Source organism: Poecilia formosa, unplaced genomic scaffold (assembly GCF_000485575.1).
Source record: "Poecilia formosa unplaced genomic scaffold, Poecilia_formosa-5.1.2 Scaffold19, whole genome shotgun sequence".
Classification (NCBI taxonomy): Eukaryota; Metazoa; Chordata; class Actinopteri; order Cyprinodontiformes; family Poeciliidae; genus Poecilia; species Poecilia formosa.
The window spans coordinates 180,171-202,319 of NW_006799958.1; the positions used below are offsets into that span (position 1 = coordinate 180,171).

A 22,149-nucleotide genomic window follows, 5' to 3' on the forward strand; every position below is an offset into this window, starting at 1 on the left:
AATGTTCCTGTCAGATGTTGCTTTTCTTCTGAAGCGTAGAAAAGCAACATCTGACAATAGCAGCTCACTTTTTGAGTCAACCTGGACAGACATTACACAAAACTCTGAAATTATGCGAAACGTAACAATAAAAAAGCAGAAGTCTCTCAACGACAATTTGTAAAAAAAAATACATATACTCTGGTTTTTAGTTTACATATTCATCTTCAGTCAATTTAATAGATGAACTCTCACTTTGCATTTTTGGCACCTGAACTGCAAAGAATAAGCTAAAACACAGAAGTTGCACTACTTGGTCTCATTATTGGTCACTTTGGTTTAATGGTTGAATTTTTATATTATATCATTTAATCTGCTGACAAAGAAAGAAACCATAAATCAACCATGAGCATCCTGTTGAGGGAACCAACATCCTTTTAAAGGAACATTAATTGCCATATTAGCCACAGATAGTGCCTTGCAAAAGTACTCAAAGCACATTTCGTATTTTGTCACTTGGCAACCACAAGCCTCAATGTATTGTATTTGAATTTGACACGACAGACCAACAATAAACAGTATAAAACTTTGAGGTATAAAGAAATGGTTTGCAGATTTCTTGCCTACTAAAAATCTGAAAAAAAGGGGCATGCATTTATATCCAGCTGTCCTGTGAAGACCTCAGAAGTTTGTTGCAGGACATCAGTGAACAAACGGCAACATGAAGGCCAGGTTGGAGAATCTGTCGTCCAGGAGAACCGCTAGTCGTCGTGATCTCCACAAGTGCGGACATTACGGAAAAGAGGCAACACGAAAATGGCCACAATTCAACATTTTGGGTTGCGAGCAAAAATGATATGCACATGGAAGAATTAACACTAAATCCTGAGGGGATTTCAGCATTATGAGAAACTCCATATCCTTGACAAAGACGATGTTTGTTCCCCTCCTCTCAGGCAGGAAGCCGAGGAGCATCAGCTGCTGAAGCAAAAGACTGAGAAATGGTTTCTTCACAGCTGAATTGTAGTGGAGCACTGCAGCGTTCCACATTATTTCCTGGGTCATGTACACATTAGACATTCACATATCTGCTAGATCGGCAAAACACTTGGACCCACTGCACTTCTATTGTACGGATTGGTTGGGCGTGCTAGACTCTCCTAATATATTTCTGTCTGTCTTTGTTTTTTGTTTTTTTTATATTTCTTTACTTATTGGTTGTTTCCCAGTCCCAAAATACTCATAAAATGCTCCATTACCTTGCTTAATGCAATTTAAATGTGTAGTATTTTCCGGTTACACATTAAAATAAACGACTGAGAATCTGATGGATTGATTTAGTCGACTCCTTTACTATACGAGACCAGGACCACCAATCAAACAAAATACCTACAGTACGTGCCACCTGAGGCTTATAAATACTTATCAAAATCTCATACACACCCAGTACACAATTAACTACCTCAAATCACTGATTATCAAAATGGATATAAAAAAAACCAACAGTGCACCCATCCAATACACTCAGGACAAAACATCCAGAGATTAGTAGTACATTTTTTTGGAATATGTAGTGATCAAAACTTTAAAAGGTTAGAAATAAAAGGTTAAATGACTAGTACCCCATTTACTATGGATTGTTTTGATGTTCACTCATTGGCACCAGTGTCACATTGGTCAGCCTTTCATTTCATGCCACATTTATTTTGACAAACTCAAGTAGCAGCACCCAAAGTTGGTGCCTGATCGTCCTAAAATTCTTAAAACGCAAAAAATCTTATCATTAGCCATGCTTAGTTGATAAAACATTTCAATTATGTTCTTTAAACCTCTCTTACTTCCCCCGAGCATTGACCATGGCACAGCACTTTTGCTTCCAGTGAGTAATAATTGTATTTATTTTCAAATAAAATTACGAGTGATACATCTCATAATCCACTTGCGTGAAATCTCTGAATTAATTGCCGTAAGATATTTCTCCCGTCGGAAAATTGCTCACATCAACATCTGTCAAACACCGTCCATTACAAGTCTCCTGGGGAGGAAACACTTCAGTAAATGTATTGATGACAGCTCTACAAGCTGGCCAATCAATATCAATAACTCAACAATTACTTTATCAGCCACCGAGATTGGTGACTTTGAAAATTTATTTCACCGCGACGAGATTCCTGTTTTCATGCGGAAGAGTCTCCGTGCGCTCTTAATGTTCAGCTTTTACATATTCCACAAGGAATTAACGGCGTCCAAAACAGTAGCCATCATTTCTTTGATACCGTCACTAATCCTTAACGCGAATTAGAAAGTTATTCACAGAGAGAATAAACAGTAACCTTGGTCAGAAATAACCCAGCAGGAATGCTTTTGTAAAATTTTCCGGTTATTAACATTAAGTGGTTAAGCCTCGCAAAGAGTCAGGCGCTGAGCAGACCACCTGATTACATAGGCCTAATTTACAGAGCCCTAAAGAGCTTATAGCTAAAACTAGTCAACACTAATAATCTCAGTATTCAACAACAGTCTCAAAATAGAGGTTTGAAGGCAACGTAAAGTGCTTTCCACTTGGGCGGTAGAGTAGAGACCGGCTATAGGAGGCTCTGCTGTTGAGTCCCTCTGCCTCTCTGGGTGTTGACGAGACACCGGGCAGACACCGAACTCTGGGTTTCTCACAATGTGTTCATCAACGTACGAAAGAAAGGAGGGAAAAAGATAAATAAATAAAAAATCCCGGCACAAACCAGAAAGGAGCACTGTGGGAAGGAACGTGTGAAAGAATGAATGAAAATCATGCAGAGAAGCACTTTGTAGAACCCAGCTACTGCTAAAAGGCGCCGTGCGCCATTTCCTTCTCCTGACAATAGAAGCCTGCCTGGTAGACGCTTGTGGCATATCGCAGGGACATATGCTACAGGAATTCAAGCATGTACGAGCAAAAACAAGAAACAATTAAGCCTTTCAGTCTCGTGGTCTGTCATCTACAGCGTGCGTTCATGTGCTGCAGCCACCGGAGACCCTAAAAGAAAAAGACAAGGGTACGGTGCAAAGCAAACCCCACTTAGAGGTTTACATTTTTATTTTTACACATGCTAGTACGCGGCCGACGTAACTACTCTGACGGAACGTCAGTCAAACTGTTCAACAGAAACGGAAAGAATCGACAATAGCAACTCCATCAGAGACATTACTCCTCTCAGCCACTTTAGCGATTCCTTCCAATTAAGCTAAGACCACCATTCAGTCCCACTAATGGCTGAAGTGTCTTGACAACGGCTGGATGGACCGCTGTCAAACTTGGTGCAGAATTCTCATAACTAATGACCCCTGACCTTTGATCTACAGTCACATGTGTTAGGTTTTCCATTTGAAATAATTTACATATATATGCACTTCCTTATCCTTCAATTATCTCTCGAAAATAAGACCACACCACTGACACTGCTTCTCTGATTTACACTCTGCATTAGGACAGCTTAGGTTTTCAGTACAAAGTACAGCTCTGTGTATTCTAGCCACAAGTCAACATGTGGAAACTAACAACTCAGGATGAAACCTGTATGTTACCTTTTAGCCAAAACCAGGCTAAAAACTATTTAGTAGTTTGGGGACCGAAGAATAGCGATGCTTCTATGCAAACCGAGGCAGGTAGGAAAACTGCAATTTACCGCAACTTGAGCTAAGTGACCGATCAGAGACACAAGCAACGGAAGCAATTAGGGAGATAAATACATTGCAATCGGTAATTAATAGGTGTGAAATGACCTGCAGTACTGAGTTAAATCTGCACATTTAATTAAAAAGATTAGATAAGTACACATTGTCACATTCGCCTCTTTACACTTAAGTCAAATTAAGTTTTTGGATTAAGTTACACTCGCATGCTTGCGGAAGCCAGCATTAAAAATAATCAGTAACTCAACACTGCACCAGAAAGGAACAAAAACAAAAGATTTCCATCGAACCTGGACTCGGACCACCTACCCATGCACACTGGGTCTCCTCCAAATGTGTCAAATATCCTCCCCCTCCCCCGCCCCACCCTCTTGTTTGAGAGACCTTGTGTTAGACACCGAACTCCACATTTCTCACAATGACGCTCATTGATGTGATGCATGTTTGTATGTGAGAGTAGGTAAAGAGTGGGAGAAAGAGAAAAGCGCCGCACGAACAGAATAACAAGTGTGAATGAATGAACGAGTGGCGCCATGTGAAGCACCGTTTAGAATCTCGCCAAGGTTAAAAAGGCGACAAGTGCAATTTGGCGTTGTTGTCTCTGCAAAGGCAAAAAATGCAAAATATGCTTCAGCCGTTCAGGAATACCTGCAGAAAACAATAAATTAAGGAGCCTTGTAATCATACTGTCTGTCAGCCCGCGCGCCTGCGGAGGGAAAGCTTCTTGGAATGCTCTGAAGAAAACCTGTTCCGGCTCTTTGCAGATGCACATTCAAAATGCATTGTATAAGTGACCCTTTAACTTGTATTTTTTGTTTAAGCGAAACACAGATTGGTGCAGGAGTCGTGCTTGGTAAAGTAAAGACGACCTGTCCGATGTGTACTCCACCTGGTTGTTCAAATGTGATTCTTTATCTCTACAGGTGTGTGTCTTTGCACAAGTGTTCATACCCTGTTAATGTAAGAAATTAAAAAAATAATCTTTTCCAAATATTGTGTCCATTTTTATTCAGCCAATCCTTTTCAGAATCATGTTTCACTGTAACTACGGTTGCACGTCTTTGAGGCCAACTCCAGCAGCTTGACCTTGACATTGAACTTTGTGGCCATTCTTCTTTCCAAAAATAACTCAAGTTCAGTCACATTGGATGGAAAGCATTCATGAGCATAAATCTCCACCAATTCTCAATTAGGTTTTGGTCCAGGCTTTGAATAGGCCATTTTAACACATCCATTTGCTTTGTTCTTAAAGGAGCAGTGTTGTGTAAAATTGACTTTTTTGCGATTTATATCATGTTATAATGTTATTCCCTCATCAAAAACGTACCTGGAGTGTTGCTCTGATTCTTTAATGTATTTTTGAGGAGTCCTTTAATCTCTCTCCAATGCCTCCACCACTCAGCTCCTTCAGACTAGCCAGCAGCAATTAGCAAACACCTGGTGGAACTGCACATCTGCTGAGCTCATTATGTGAGCTACTCATCAGTCCTGTTCTACGACGAATGTTTCTAAATGCTTGAAAGAGGAATGTTGATGTGATGACACGATTAAGGCGGAGTTTCAGAAAGACCATGAACTTCTTAAAGAGACAGAGCCCAAATTTCAAGGTGTTAAATTGCAACGACGTCAAATTTATTTTAAGTCAACATGACTTGGTGGTATACTTCTTGTGCTAAAGTAAACCACTGTTAGCACACATTGTCACTCATATGTTTGAGTGACAAACATATGATTGTTGCTATAATCATATGTTTTCCCAGAAGAAGGTGACAATCCATTCCACTCTCAAACTTCTGCAGCATTTTCTTTTATAATGCTGTTTGGGCACTAATGTTCTCTAGCAAACCTCTGAGAACAGCTGGATCTACACTGAGATTAAAGTACACAGTGGACCCTAGTTACTAATTAGGTGGCTCCTGAGGGCAGTTGTTTGCACTGGATCTGATTTAGGGGTATGAGAGGAGTACAAATGCACAGCAGAAGTTTCTGATTTTTATATGCAAAATAGCAAAAAAAATAAATAAAATATGACTGAAATAGTTTAAGGGTGATGTATATACAACATGGGGTCCAACATTTAGTCAGACCGACTTCCATTTTGAGAGCTCATCTTTGTGCACATCCTGAGTTCTGCAGCAACAAAGCGTTGTTACAAAACGAAACTACACAAGTGTGTGTGTGTGCAGTTCCTGTACCTGCAATCCAGTTGGGCTCAGCAGACTCCACCACTCCTTATCCAGGCCAAAAACAAAGGCATTGGCCAAACCATGGAGAGGTGCTGACAGGACGTGCAAAAGGGTGAGAGGGAACGAAGGTTCTTCAGGGTAGAAGGCATTATGGAGTCTGGTGGAGGAGGACAGGACAAGACACACAGGGAAGTGCTGAGTTGTAATGTTAAAAAGTTTTAAATAAAAGAAGCAACCTGCAGGAGAGCTAAAGAGGTGAGGACGAAGTAATTAAAGGAGAAGAAAGACAGCTACAGGATGAGGAAAAAAAAAAGAGCAAGAGGCTGATAGAGCAACAGAAAGCGAGGCAGAGGACAAGTGAGTGACAGAGTGAGGGACAGGGTGAGAACGAGAGGTAATGAGAGCAAGTGGCGGAGGCAGAAAAAGAAGGAGCAAGAGAGGGAAAAGGGGAGGGTGAAAGAGCGAGCGAGCTTTATATCAGCGTTTAAGAGCCCATTAGGCAGCGTGAGACGGCTGGGCTGACACATTCTTGGCTGCTGCTCCGACAGCACGCAGCACTTTACAAGGACGGGGAGATGTGTAGCGCTCGACTCGCTTCCTCTCTTTCTCACCACTTTCTCTCAGCTCCGTTTCCACCTCTCCAGACCACAGTTTCAACGATGCATCTCCTCTCATTACCACACGCTAATTTCTTGACCTATCCTCTGCAAACACTCCGTCTCCCCTGCCTGCTCGTGTTTAACCGTCGATATGTGTGTTTTTTTTGTTGTTTTTTTCAAAGACGAGGATCGCGTACGTTTCCCCGCCTGCCCCCCACCACCCAACATTTTAGTTGTGCTTCTGTCCCTGCGAAGACGGGGTACGACAAGATGGGGGGCGGGGGGAGCATTATTGTGAGATGCTGCGGAGAACTAATAGCCGTCTCCGCGAACAATGCTGCTCAGCCATTAACCCTGGATTAACCCTGTATTAGCACTGCTTGCTGGGTTAGCCTGCCACTAATGTCTTTTATTGATCTATTAGCCGGAGAATCAAACCGTGTGCGACTCATGGCATTTCCTGCATGCGGCGTTGTTTGGAGGTTGGGTGTACACCCGGATCTAAGTGGCCACAGCTGTTGACCTCTGGGGTCGGGGAAGTTATCCTCAGACCGCCTGCGTCCCCGCCGGGGAAGGAAGACACCAAACCAAACATTTGACAGAAAAGCAACACTGTTGTATTGTGGTTACAAGGTGTTACGTGAGACTCTGCAGTCACTCATCTCGACTGGCTGACAGCCAGAAAAGAAGATCTGTTTCCTTTTTCTGTGATAATGATTTTTTTTTTTTTATGTGTGTGCGTGTGTGTGTGTGTGTGTGTCTGTGAAATCTTTGGCAATAACACCATTGTTGTGTTTCAACTATCCTCCCCATGAATCATATCATAACCGTGTTGCCAACATTGTGACATCTCTGGAACCAGCACCACATGAGCACGAACAAACAACGAGTCCTCGCAGCTGCAATTACATCAGCAAAGCTACAAAACACAACGTGCGCACACCAAGTTTTGAGCCCACACTCCGTCCAAAACGTTTCCTGCAGCAGTATCATTCATTGCAACACAACTTCAGACTTGGCTGGAAGGCACATTTCCCACCGATGAATTGTCATTTCATTCTGTTCCCTTCTTCTGTTTTATACCAGTGCACGTTTATACCGTTGCTCTCATGTTTATTCTTCTTTCTAAACGAGTTCTTTCCAGAACTATGGACAAAAACAAAATTGATCAAATCTCACTAATTATTTAATTTGATAGTATTTTATTTTCTGAAAACTTTTGAGTCACACCCCATCGAATTTGGTTCTGATTTTTGTCTGGGCCAGTTGATTATGATGAAATGTGACAGAATAAAGCCCCAGCTCAAGCCAGAATAACAGAGAAGGACCCACAGCTGATAGATGTGATTTACCGGAGTCATAAAAACACGTCTCCTTACAGTATACTACGAAGATGATACAGCTGCATTACATTAGGAAATCATGCTGCATGTCAAGAAATATCGGATGCAATTAACCCGCATTTTCCACACTCCTCTGTTTTCCATCACCATGATTTCTTCACCACTTTCCAAGCCTTTGCGCCAACCTAATGTTTGTCAGGTTTCGTCACTGGGTGCAGCAAGAGTCCATCCGAACTGACCAGATCTTTATTTGCATACACCGCATTATTGTGTGCCACTTGAAATACTATAGGCTTGGCAGTATAGCATCAAAACTGTCCTTTGCAATTGTAATATTGGACAGAGTGATACAGCGATGAGCATGATGAGGATAGAGGCTTGATGTATTGTAGAGAAATGGAATCGAAAACGGACTCTTTACGTCTGTGGTTGTCAAAGCCGGTGTGAAACTGGGTACAGTTTGAGACTGCAAAATACCCAACAGCAAACGGTTTTTGCATGACTAAATCTACAAAAGTTCGAGACAAAGGGGTGAAATGACCAACACCTCTTCAATATCCATCCTTTCAATTATTCAAAGGGTAAAAACAAGAATAGAAACCCATCATCAGGACTTAAACTCAACCTATGAAAGAAAATCCAAAATATGTTTCTGGAAACAAAAGGGCACTGGACATTTGAACAACGATTACTCCCAATATTAAATTTAAGAAATCTAGCAACTTTAGTCACTTCAATTGTGCTACATCATTGCTAACCTCCTAATACAATAGCCTCATACTATTGCATATCTGACCTTGCATGTCAGTGCTGCAAAAGTAACATAATTTGTTGTTACTCAAATGTTGCAGCAATGACCATTAATAACATTACTTAAATTTTTACCTACTTAAATCTTTATCATAGACTGTGACTATAAAATAACAGTCTATACTGACAAAGAGTCACTCACCTTGACATTTGCCAAAATTAGCTCTGATGAACTTCAGGTCATTTATGCGTTCCTTCCCCTAAATTAAGGTAAAACTCCTGGTGCTGCCCATCACTTCATATGACATCGTTTTTTTTTTGTGTGTTTTTTTTCCCCAAAACTAAGAAACAGTTTGTTGTTATACTGCCATATTCTGAGCTACAATAATTAGCACTGCATGAGTAATGGACAAAATAAACACATTATTAAATGTGTGAATGGCTTACACTTATTCTTTTTTTTCTGTGTGGGAGTGTACAGTGTGTGCATTGTGCATGTGTGGAACTGTGCGCATGTGTGTTTCTGAGGGGTTCAAACCTCAACGGCTTATTCAAATAATTAACCAAATTAAAATATTTCACTTAATATCTGAAATCCCAAGTCAAGTCTATCCTGAGAGACTTGAAGCAATAAAAACTAGTCTAATGTTAACGCCATCATTCTCTCGAGATGCAATATTGGCAACATCGCAGTGCAATTCAGCAAATAGATCAACCTTTACTTTCACCAATGGCGCAGATAAGACAAAATATGGAAGGATGAGATATTAAACCTCACTGTTAATTGTGAAAATAATTTTTAAAAATTGTAGAGAATGCAATTATTCCACACAAAAGTTGAAATAAGCAAATTGCAAATCTGCCAATATTTATAATATTCACAATAATATGCGTACAAAACATGGCAAGTTACTGAAGAGGGCATTTCTGAGTTTTCCTCTGAAAAGAGCTTCTCTTGTCACATCAAGGGAGCCTCCGCAGAGCTTTTATCAGTGTGTAATATTCTGTACTTATAGGTGGCAGAAGCTCTCGCCTGTCAGGACATTTAGTCAGAAGCGTTTTTAACATGAAAAGGAATGAGTGCACAGGACAAAAGCACAGCCGTGTAAACGTTTTTTCCACAAACGTCATGAAACCGCGCCTAGTTTTTACGTTTTAATTTGCAGTTCATTTGTTTGTGAGTCTCAAAGTTCACAGAACGACAAAAACTTCAAATTATTATGATTAGGCAACACATGGATGCGACATATGGCAGTTTACAAAGTGTAAACACCCCTGATAAAATGAGATAAAAATAAATATTTTTGAAAGCTTACCTAAAATATGCAGTGACATTTACTGCACATTTTAGATGAAAAACACATCTGTTTTGGGCCAGAAAGAAGGTTTAACAACCTGGTTGCTAAACTACCATGCGACTAAAGAATCTCCTATTCAGCTATCCAAGTACAACTTTCCATACACTACAAAACTTCAGCTAAAGTCACAGGATCCAAAGGAATAAAGCAATCTCTTAGTTTAAAAGAATGAGTCAGGGCAAGGGTAGAAAAAAAAATCCACATGAAGAGATGAAGACATCTCCTGTTAGAGTATTCTACCAGGAAAAGAATGTCAAAATCTTGAATGTGTTGGACTTTTGGTCCACAACTCCAAAAACATTTGGCACAAATTGGCACAAATTAAAAACAACCACACATTCAGAGAAACATGTTAGTGGCAGCGTCATAGTCTGGGGTTCCTTTTATTCAGCTGCAACTGGTGTTTTTCCTCAAAAGTGAATGAAATTGTGAACATTTCCAGTTTTGGGAAGAAAGGAATTCATATTTCAGTAGAGAAAGCACTCCAAGCACATCCAGATGAACAAAAAATGGCTTCCCTGGAAGAACATCGAAGTTATAAAAGTTATATAAATAATCTACCACAGTCCAGAATTAAATCTGCAAGTTCTTCTGAAGTGTGTTACAGACAACAATCCTCATAACTGCATTTATTTTGAGAGTGAGGTGGATGAATATTTCCAACACAAGATCAAACCTAAATGTTGCCAACTTGTTGGTAATGTTGTCATACCATGTTTTTCCATTATTTAAAGCATGTTAGCCAAACCAACAGAGACGCATTATACCAAAAGGTCTCATTGAAATGTTAAGTGAAGTAATGCACTTGAGTTAGCTCAAGCCCAAGGTCTTCTCTGCAAAACACAAGCACTATTTATTGAGGATTTTGGGCTCTGCAACTTTGCCGACAACATCTATAGAGCAATCTGATGAAGTGCGGGGAGTCTAAAAAGCTTAGTATATTCTTTTCAAATCAAAAATAAGAGACACTCCAACTGTAAAACTAAGCTTAGCAAGAAGAAGCTTTTCTTCTTCTTCTCCCTCCTCTTTCCCTTAAAACCTTTCGACAACTGCGGGAGAACAGAACAGCAGATGATTAGAGCGATTCGTCCACAAATCTGCTTATAATCCTCCCTTATCCTCTTTTACAGCGTCGAGGTTTCAAGGTTTATTTGCTATTAATCTGTCTCCATTTACCTCCCAACAACTCCCCTTATAAAAAGTTGTGAGTGGAGAAAGCAAACCCGAAAAGTTGGATGGGCAGAGATGGGAGATACACCTGTTAAAAGAGAGCCCACGGCTTTTCCGTCGTTCCGGGTAAGGGGTGTTAACGGAGTGTCTGCGCACGGCTTTAAATAAAACCAACAGTGCAGCCAATGGAGCGTAGAGTGGCGTGTGTTGCCGCTTGTCAGAGTGAGGGCCATTTCAGAGCAACGCTGCTTGTTTTCTGGGTTAGCGTACCGCGGTATCTCCGAGGACCAGACCAGCTGCTGCTCACATTCATTTCACTTCCCATTAAAGGTGAAATAAATCAGAGTCCCCACAGAACCTCCGGAGAGACGAAGGAAGCACACACACACTCACACTCATCGTCAGGCAGAGGAAGTTGGACGTGTGCAAACAGAACTAAACACGCATTAACGCCTGGGTGTGTGTGTGTGTGTGTTAGAGTGCGTGTGTGTTAGTGTGCATGTGTGTGTGTGTGTGTGTATGTATGTGTGCTAGGAGGTGTCTGCACACAGCATAACCTGGATCGCATGCATGGAAAATATCAGAAAAGAGAGGAAACGCTGTGCGTGTGTGCGTGTGTGTGTGTGTGTGTGTGTGTGTGCGTCCCTCCGCATGTGTGAGTATCTGACAGCGCAGCGAGGAGAGTGACTGGGTCTGTGTGAAGGGGGGCTATTTCTGGCGTCTCTCTCTCCCCCGCTCTCTCTCTCTCTCTTTTTTTTCCCTGCTGCCGCAAAGAAACACGATCGGCGTCCGGGAAACGAGAGCTGGCAGCAAGCAATCATCTGCCTGCCGTGCGCACACACACATACACACACCACTCAGACAGCACCTCGCAGCGCTGAGCAACACGCGCCATGGCAACGGAACAGCCGCAATTAGAGGCGAAGAGCCTTTTCCCCTCCATCGAGGGAGAGACGGAGAGCAAAATGAAAGGAAGAAAGAGAGCAGGCGAGGGAGAGAGAAAGAGAGAGAGAGGGAGGGAGCGGAGAGAGGGGGAGAAGAGTGTCAGAGAAAACAGCACGGCACAGGAAAGAAGAAGGGAGCGTGATGAAGAAGTGAAAATGAGTAGGAGCAAGGCTAAGAGGTGAAGGGGTGAGGTTGAGCAAAGGAAGACGGATTTCCAAAATAGGAGGCTGCAAGACAAACAAGCGGGAAAACCGGGGATAAAACAAGACGGGGAAAGAAAGGCAAAGAGGTTAGATGAGAAGGGTGGAGGCGTGCGGTGAAGGAGGGGGGTGAGGCAGGCTGTTTCTCCTGTGTGAGTCAGGCTAATGAAAGATGAATGAGGGAGGCAGCGGTGGGAAGGAGAGTGTGGCTGCGGGCGATGCCTGGCTGAGCCTGCTGTGCATGTGTGTGTGTATGTGTGTGTGTGTGTGTGTGCGTATGTGTGTGCGTCCAAGGCCTGACAAGGCTTGCGTGCGTGCCGGAGTCGGGCGGCTTTCGCAACAGGGATGATATTGTGTATACAATATCAGGAGCAAATGGTCAACCATAATAAACACACACATGCAGGGATCATAAACACGCAGGAGCGCTACGCCGCTCTCCGTAGCGACGGCCCGCCACCGACTGTACGGGCGCAGTCAATCATTAGCACTCGCGCGGCATCTCCGCGCCTCGCTCACTTATTCAGAGCCTCCATCTATCATGCTGTCAGTCACTCTTTGAACCCGTCTCTCGGCGCCCTCCAGAGTCTGCGCTAAATCCCTCATTTGCCACCTCTCCCGATCTCCTCCAATATCCCACCCTGCCATTCAGTCCGTACCACTACCCAAGCCATCAATTTGCCTCCCCTCTCCCCCTCTCTGACAGAGTTCACCTTTTCGCCTGCCTCTAATTGTTGTGCCGAACATCCTCGGAGCGGCGGGCGAACGGCACTTGATCGGCTCGGAGGACAACTCCTTCCCGAAGCGTGGAAGGGCAGCCAGACAGAGCAGTCATCCTGAACTCGATTGCACTTCCTCCTCTCGAGACTGACTGCCTTTTACTTCCTCATTTTCCAACAGAGAGCCCCTCGTGCTGTCTGCAGTTATTCTGCTGACGGCCTCTCTGAACTTTTCTCCAAGTACAAGGGATACTGGTGACAAACGTTACTGGTTCCTGTCTAAGCTATAGGCGAGACACAGCCTCTAATAAAACCTGTCGGACACAAAAGTTAGAGGTTTGAGTTCTGAAACAAAACGGCAAATTAACCTAAAGGCTAAAGCCTTTAAACAGATTTTGCAACTTGCTACAACAAATCACACATGTTGGAGACTCTGTTTCTCTCACCTTATAAGGTGCTTCATTTATAAGGAAGCTGCATCTGTGGGCAGCAGGGTTGACTATGCCTTCCACCCATGACAAACTTGCCAAATCCTCTCTGCCAATTTCAAACAGCTTTCGGTGTAGGCAGTGATGACGATGTGGCGCTGCAACTCGCTGGGAATAAAATGGCTTGGCATCATTAAAGAGAATCTCACTGCAGAGAGATAACAAGATTAGATTCCGTAACCTGCAGTCCCATGTCTCCACTCCTTCAGGATGTCGATTGCACCGACAGAGCAAGATTTCACAGAGATGGCCTCCGTTATTTGACTTCGGGTGACTTTGGGTGAACTGTGGTACATGCTGGTGGAGGAATGGGGCTACCATCCCACAGTGGTGTGTGATCAAGCTGGCAACCAGGATGGAGAACGGGTGACAGGCTGTTGTGAGAGTGAATGATACTTTCACACATCACTGAGGCTCCTTTCTGTTAAAGAAGTTTATTTTTTTAATTGCCAATAAGCACGTTTCTTCCAGACTTCTTCATGCACTCCATAAACTCGACCGAACAAGATGAGATACGTAGATGCAAGCTACATATGTAGTTCTGCTGCTAAACCCACAAATGCATTATAACTTAAACCACTTAAAAGTAGGGAAGCACGATATATCAGCATTAACATCTGGTTTGGCTGACGTTAGTCTGTTTTTTTGTTTTTTTTTAAAATATAGGTAACGGCCCGACAAGTAAAAATGTGCTGATATTAATAACCGGTATTTATTTCCATATTATTGCTGTTTGTGTATATTTAAGGGGGAGAAAGGTTTGGTCATGTGGCATTCGTTTGGGTAGTGTTAAATGAAGCAGAGATGCAATCAATCAAGTTTATTTGCATAGCACATTTCAGCAACAAGGCAGTTCTTGTTGCTAAAAATGTCAGTAGTTTTTTTTTTTGGTGTTGAAAGGGTAGGGAAAAATATTTACCATCTGTAAATATTGGTTATCTACCATATTAATATCACATTGGTGGAACTGTCACATCGGTGCATACCTAATTAAAATGTAAAAAGCAAAAGGCTTTTTCATAGCATAAGATTAATTGTCAACAGGCACTGACATAAGGAAACAAATGACCAATCACAAACCACCACGAACGCCCCACTACACTCCAAGACGCATATTCAAAAATTTCTACACCAAAGCATCAGCGCTTCTTGCAAGCGCAAAAATGCTGTGATACCAATGAGGTACCAGCAGGGCGAAATAGCGACAAGAACATCGTAATTCAAAAGATGGCAACGTTAAGCATGGCTAAAGCTATGCTAGGCTACAGATTCTTCTGGTGTGGCTCATATTTTCTGTGAACCCATTTTCCATTTTTCTCTTGATCTTATACCTTTTTCAGTTTCTATTACAAGTTTCAGGAAAACATTACTAGAACATGGTGAAAGTCAATACATTAGCTATACGACTGCGTTTCTAATAAAGATAAGGAAATAGTGGGCTTGGGTACATGAGCTCTTACTCACTGTTCTGATGAATCGTCGGCTATCTTCATCCCCAAGACATAAACTTTAGAAAGAGTTTTTAAAAATTATCGCCAAATCTCAGTTTAAATACGAACATGTAGTGCAAATGCGTTTGTACGTGCAACATTCTGCATTTTACACATGAAAACAAAGAAAGAAAAGCAACTTTAAAAAGGTAAGCCATGCCAAAGGACAGCAGGTGATTCAACCAGAGTGCTTTTAGTTTGATATTTTTCTAACATAATTTTTTCTTTTTCAGCAAAGTCACTAGCCTTTCCCGCAAGCAACAACGGCTTACTTAAATATAGCAAAATATAGGCAATGCATAAAAAGACATGTTCAGCCTCTTGTTGCATCATGTTTATATGATGATTTGGGTTGCTAGGTGTTGAGGTGATAAACCAAGGCGCTCCCATATATGGAGGCTACTCCTCAACGTATGTAAACGTTTTACAAATCCTGTACAATGGACCGCCACCTATTTGTGGTTCAGTATTCATCGTCTCATCTATTCGCTGCTTCTTCTGTGGAACACATCTACAATTTATTTGCGGAAAATTCGCCTATGTGCAGATTTTTTTTTCATAAAGCGTATCTAAATTTTTTCAACGAAGACGTACTTTGGAAGCTGAAATACCTAGATGCAATGCTACTTGACACACTATTGGCTGGCATTTGCAAAGCAGCCAATCCAGGAGGACCATTCATTTTTCTTGGCGCCGACTGGCTGTACTCCCTAGAGTGGAAATCAGGATGTTAGCTTCTGCGGTTGTGCCAAGACGGTTTCCACTGTGCGCATCAATGCGTATTAAAGGTATGCTTGGTGTATGAACTGGTAAAATAATCAGTTATAAGCGTTTTTGGAGGGGGTCTCAAGTTTTTGTGAATCTCAGCTTTTTGCAGGTCGTGGTCCAGCGGGGGTGCCATGTAGTAGGGTATCACACTGTTTGTCAGCTGGCTGAGTTTTAACATTTCTGCAGCAATTTAGGGTGGATTTGGATATAACGTATTGTGCAGTGCAATAAGACGTTAAAACTTAAGTACTCACACACTGTAACCCTGCTATTCATAGAGAGATAAATTGTTATATTTGTGTATTAATGAAGTATTGCTCACATTCGTTCTTTGGGTCAGTTTTTGCCAGTTTTCACTCAACGTGCAACTTCTCATCCGACTCCTCTTAACCAAAGGCTGTTTTTTGCCCATTATCCGGCTGTCAGCTAAACACATCAAAAAGCCTTAATGGCACGCTAAAGGCAAATTACTCAGACAGAAAAGAACTGATTTGCAAAACAACATAAAACAAGACCAACATCCCGAAATAAACAAGTTACAGCTCCGCTTCTACGAGTTATCAGCTTTTAATAAGCGTTAAACCCAAAGTTGCGACTGTAAATAATTTGATCATCTAGTTCATGCCTCTCTTTTGATGGTTCAGTTGTTGTCTGCTGGCCCCTCAAGACAAGCTACTCTTTGTTAAATAAGAGCATGTGATCAGCCACCCAAAAAGTGTGAAAAAAAAATCACTAAACTGCTTCAATCCTGGACAAGAGAAACTTCCTTATGTCAAGTGAAATGACATCTAAATAAACCATATAATTTACTTTGGTCACACTTTGATCATGAGGTCAGCATGGGGGTAACAACCGAGGGCGTGAATCCCTTTCCAGACAGACCCACAAAAAAGGCACTTTGTGCATTTCTACTTCTCGACAGTGTCACGTGTGAACATTTCGCAGATTGTTTAGAAAAAAATAATTTAAAAAATGAGGCAGAAACACGCCAACAGGCACACCTGCATGGGCACAGACGCACAGCGACGGCGGATGGAAGCACACGGAGACCCTGGGGGACGAAAGCAGCCAGCGCTCACCACCAGAATAAAACCCAAACAAAGAGACATCCTGTTTCCTGGAACACAACACCGCTCAACTCGCGGCACTGGGAGCCAGTAAACACACTCGTTCGCACAAGCACAAAATCTGTCCGTCGTCGGCCTCTGAGAAAGCGTCTCACTGTTTCGTGCATGCGGCCGTGCGCCTGCTGACGCCACCGACGGTGCCTTCGAGTGTTTCCGCACATGGGTTTATCCTTGTGAGCGGCTGCGGCTAAAAGTGAGTGTATGCGTGTGTGTGTGTGTGTGTCAGAGAGAGAGAGACAGAGGGTGGGGAGGGAGAGCAGATGATAGAGTAGGCTTTAGCGATTCCCTGGAGTGTGAGGCAGCGTTTACGGCACTCTCAGAGCAGCCAGAGTGATGAATATTTAAAGACGTGCCTGAAAGAGCAGAAGGAGGGGGAGCTGGGCGGGTGCGCGCCTGTTTGTGTTTGGTTGTGAATGCGTGTGTGGGGAAGGTTTTTTTTTTTTTTTTTAAACCATCTAATTTTGAATTTACGTGCAAGTATACAAATGCCGCTGCCTTATGCACGTCTGCGCATGTTTTAATTTACACTAATTTTCTAACTATTGGTCAAATTACAGTTTAAATGCTTTTGTTTTTTTATTTCAATTTTTATTTATCGATTTTGACATGTAGTTTAAGGCATCAGGCTCAACGGACACAAATGGTGTTTCACAAAAAAAAAAAAAATACAAAACAGTCCAATTCAAGTTATCAGTTTGAAACATATGACCAATCCCAGCTTAAATGCTTCAATTTAAATACAAATCTACATTTGTTTACAGTTTTTGGTTATTGGTTTTGGCGCAAAAATGGCCCGCATGCTCGCAAATACATTTAAATTGCAGCCTGCATCTTCCCCCCAGCCCAGTCTCAGTGTGTGTGCGTGTGTGTGTGTGCACCTCACACAGTGCTGCCTGCAGGTCACCCGTCCGTCTGAAGACGGATTGTGGAGCGATCGCGCTGCCTGAGATTTAATATACAAGTGCGTTCGCTCAGGCGCACGCAGGAGGTGTTGTCACATATCCGCCAAATATCAGCTGGGCCCCACAGCCGTGTGCGGCTTGGTGCAGCTGGCTGCTTAAAGAGCATGACAGGCGACACCACACACTTGGATTTACAGAATGTGTGTTAATAAGAAAATAATGGAAATATCCAACCTGATGATCAGCGGGGTGTTTTAATATTCCAACTGCTGCAGAATACAACCACATTAACGCCTGATTTTGCTGGAAACCCCTTAATTAGACCTTTCATTTGACTAAATTCAGGGTTCCTGAAAGTCCAGAATTTTCCAGTTTTAATAACGTTGTGGATACTTAAGCATAAAACATGTGCCTAATTGAGTTTTAAGACATGCTGAAGGGTTATTTCCCTGTTTTTAAGCATGTGACCATATTAAGATCAGTATGAAAAAAAACTCTGGCCTGGATTATTCAAGATTTTATATATGTGTAAAATCTATAAATAAATAAATATTTATTAGGGATGTTAACATTAATGCATGTGATTAATCAAAAAAGTTTAACACTTTAATGTTACACAATGCACATTAATCGCATTATAAAAGCGTTTCTCCCGTAGGGGTTAAACAGCAGCATGGCCTTGTACTGTGGTCAGCAATGCAGAGTCGAAAATGCAAGTGAAAAGATGAGCAAGGAGAGGCAGACTGGCCTGGTCAGCGGCAAATTTTGCTTAAAAACCCACAGTGGACGTTTGGATAAGACTACGATAGTTTGTCGCCTACATACTGTAATGATGAATCATCCTTCCACCAAAGCACAATTAATTTATAGTTAACATTTTTTAAATATGTTTGAAACAAAATGGCTTCTTTTAAACTGTCCTGTACATAAAAACCTGGAAAAATAAAATGTTTGTTTTGAAGCAATAAAATATTGTAAAAGACAACATGCATTTTTTTTTTTTTTTTTTTTACCTTTCAAGCTTACAAAGTTAAGCATGGTGATTAATACCTGACCTCTTAAGACCAAGGATGAGCTTCAGTCAGATCTTGTGAGGCAGTTTGTGGGAATTCTCTTGGCTTTAGTTACTTTCTGAGTATTTGCAACTGAATTCGAAAGGAATCATGCAAATAGGGTCCATGTTGCAGTTTGACAAAGAAATTATTTTTGACCGTCCTTTAAAGTCGTGGTAAAATTTAAGATGCAAAGCTGTGAATTATACACCATGTGTTTGTTAATGTGCCAATATGAAGAGTGTCTTGTGTCTGTGATGAGGCTTTCAGTGTTGGGAAGAGGTCAGCCCACTTTTGGTGTTGCTTGTGTAGAAGCAATGATTTTGAATGTGGTACTGGATAGTGATCTCTCCATATTTTGCTGGTTTTTGAATATTTAGCTGCCCTTTTTAATGTACGGTAATGTTGGACCACCTTCGGTGTGTGACCATTTGTGTTGTAGCGACAACGTTTCTTGTCTGCTTCTAATTATTGGCTGCTATGTTTTTTGTGTGAGATAATTTTGTAAATAATGGATTGTTTTTTATTGTCGCACTCCTTTTGGTTGGTCTATTGTTGCCATGATTGTAAGAGAGGAATGTTTGTCTAATTGTGTATCAATCTCCACAAGATTCATCCTTCTGTGCATTTGGTCAATCAGTTTTCAACAACATAATTTCATGTTTTGCTGTTTGAACAGTGTAGAAGTCACCCACTGGGATACCAGGTGAAGTAAAATTTAAAGGGAGTGGAAAGATCTTGTTTTGGGGATCACTTTAGGACACCGTCTTAAGAAGGGGTGTGTTGATTTGGGACACCTGAGGACCTGGTAAGGCCTTCATTCAGTTGAACCCTTACTGCTGACTAACTTGACTCTCCACCGCAAAATCTGACAAGCTAGCACAGATTATCGGAACACTGACAAAGCGGAGCCGTTCCTGACCACATTGATTTAGAGCATGGACATTGGTGCTTCAGAAAAGGCCATAAGAAACCTCATGCATACCATTAAGTATCGTGGGGGATCTGTGATGATGAGGGTCTGGGAACCGTAAGTATAAAGAATCATGAATAAAAATTTGGTGGCCTTTAATACAAGACTGAAAATATGTTATGATTTATGTTTTTGAGCAGAATAACGATCCAAAACGAAACAAAAATGATGAAAATCAATGCGCTTCCATGGTTATTAACCAGGACTCTGGCTGATCAAGAAAGGGTATATCCAGGATTGGTCAAATATCCCTCTCTCTGCACGCTTCGGCCCAGAGAAAGGTTTAAAGCGAAGAATACTTGCTATTCTCTTGGCTTCGGGGGGTTTACACAATAAAGTGTTAACAGGAGGGGTACAAAGAAGAGGAATTTTGTAAAAAATTAGTGTTTTAATGTGGGATGTTTCCACTGAATAAACGCAGACGACTTAAAGGTTGGATTTATCTGTAAGTTTCACTATCATGTAAAGGTGCTGCTGTTGGAGAGGCTTTTTTTTTTTTACACATTTTTAGAAGGGTCGTCAACAAAATTTGCCCAAATCTGTAACTGCAATTTCAAAGCAATAAAACCCAGAGAGCCCCGACATTCTCAAAGATGCGAGCGCGAACCCTGCGTTTTGCCTTTCAGCTTCCGTTTACTTGCTGAAGCTGAGAAAACACCACAAAAAGACAGTAGGGTAGGCAGAGCAAACCACACACCAGCCTACACAGACACAGAGGCGCGAGCACACATCCAGCCGCTCTGAATGCGAGACACTCCGAGGCGCAGAGGCAAGCAACGGAAGGAAGGGACTGTCGAAAGGAAGGAACGCAGGACAGGAACGAGAGAAAGAGAGAGGGAGCTCATCCTGGGATGCAGAACGCCAAATACAGTGAGATAAGAGTTAATGTATCCCACACACACACACCCCTTCTTCAGCCCTCCTCTTTGGCTCTCTCTTTCTTTCTTCCTCCCTCCATCCATTCCTCGCCACCCCCCTCCTCTTCCTCCGCCTCCCACCCTTCCCCGTTCTCTTTGAGGGATGAATAATAACTGCTGCTCTGAGATTTCCTCCCTCGTTTTTCAAAGCGCAGAACGGGGATGTGGAAGGTCTGCCTGGCCCGGATTGTTCGTGCACGCGAACCCACGAGCGTGCGGCGCGCGTCGAAGCACACACAGATGAACGCACACTTTGTCTTGTACTCGCTGCTCGCCTGGAGCAGGGAAATCAGATCTCCTCTAGAGAAAGGCAGAAAGGAAGGGGGGGGGGGGGCCTAGGCTTTGACGCTGTAGGCAGCCCATACCAAAAAAAAAAAAAATCCCCTGCAAACACGTATAGGTCTACAGACACCACGAAACCCACAGGCAGCATCGAGGGAAACCAAGAATAACTAGGAGGATGCAAGCTACCTCCTGGGGTGACAGGGTGAACTCAAGGTTAGAGACGCATCACCGGTTCAAGCTCTGCCGCCAGGGCCAATTTATCCACGCTGAAGCACCCTCCTTTGGGCACGTAACTCTGATTGCTCAAAGGCATTGAGCTCAGACAGAAAAAAAAACAACAACAAAAAAACAACAACATCAGAGAAAGACTAGAAGACAAGCCCTCAGAAAAAAGGAGGAAAAGCAGGCGGCGGATGGGGAGCCAGGGCTTTATTCCTGCTCGTTCACAAGAGAGTGGTTGTTTAGGCGAGGTCCAGGTCAGTTACTAGTATGAAGCTTTAAACGAGGTTCTAAAAAGGTACGCTTTTAAAATGTTGCACTGCCAATCAGCTGGCTGAAAGAGATGAAACATCAAAGTCAAATGTGGCTGTGTTTTTTTTTTTCAGACCTTTGACTGAACTGAACGCTTCTGGGTTTTTTTTTTTTTTTTTTTTTTTTTTTTTTTACATGACGAATTTTAAGTGTGCAGAAGAATGATGCAAAATTTCCCTCAAGTGAGCAGGCTGGCTTCTGCACCTGCCTACACACAGAAAGTCTGATGTTTGCTTCTTCCTTTGCTTTCGATTTAGACTTGACAAAGTGTCTTCAGTCTCACATTAAGAATCCAATCTGAATGTTTGTGACCCAATGATCAAAACTAATCGATTTAACTGAGATATTTGCATCCCAAGATCTTTTTTCTTTTTTAACCAGTAAGATATCTAGTTTAGAAGAGAAGAGAGAATGCAACTTCAGGGTTCCAATGTTTGTTTTTTTTTTTAATCAGACCAGACCTATGAGTAGCTGAACAGCAGATTTTGTCTTTTATTTAAATTGAGGATAAATGATATTAAGAAAACCTGTATTGCAACAGCAACACCACTTCCTGTTAGCATTTCAATTTAGTCTTTTTCTTACTATGTATTTATTATTATCATTATTATCTGTTTCATCTGTCCCTGCTTTATAGCACTATTTCTTTAGATGTGCTTTCTAAGTAAAATAGAATGAATTAATCTGAAACTCCACCT

The 22,149-nt window shown here is 42.0% G+C and overlaps 1 protein-coding gene across 8 annotated transcripts in view; it reads right to left on the reverse strand.

Moving 5' to 3' along the window:
- The window catches only part of LOC103134722 (cyclic AMP receptor-like protein A), a 75,442-nt gene that overhangs the window by 10,868 nt on the left and 42,425 nt on the right, over positions 1–22,149 (reverse strand). For 7 of the 8 annotated variants that reach the window (XM_007547118.2, XM_007547121.2, XM_007547115.2 and 4 more), the window contains one exon: positions 5,844–5,991. The exons of the other annotated variant lie outside the window; for it this stretch is intronic. In XM_007547118.2, coding sequence (XP_007547180.1) covers positions 5,844–5,991 — 148 coding nt within the window. The remainder of the gene's footprint in view (positions 1–5,843; positions 5,992–22,149) is intronic. 8 annotated transcript variants of the gene reach the window in all.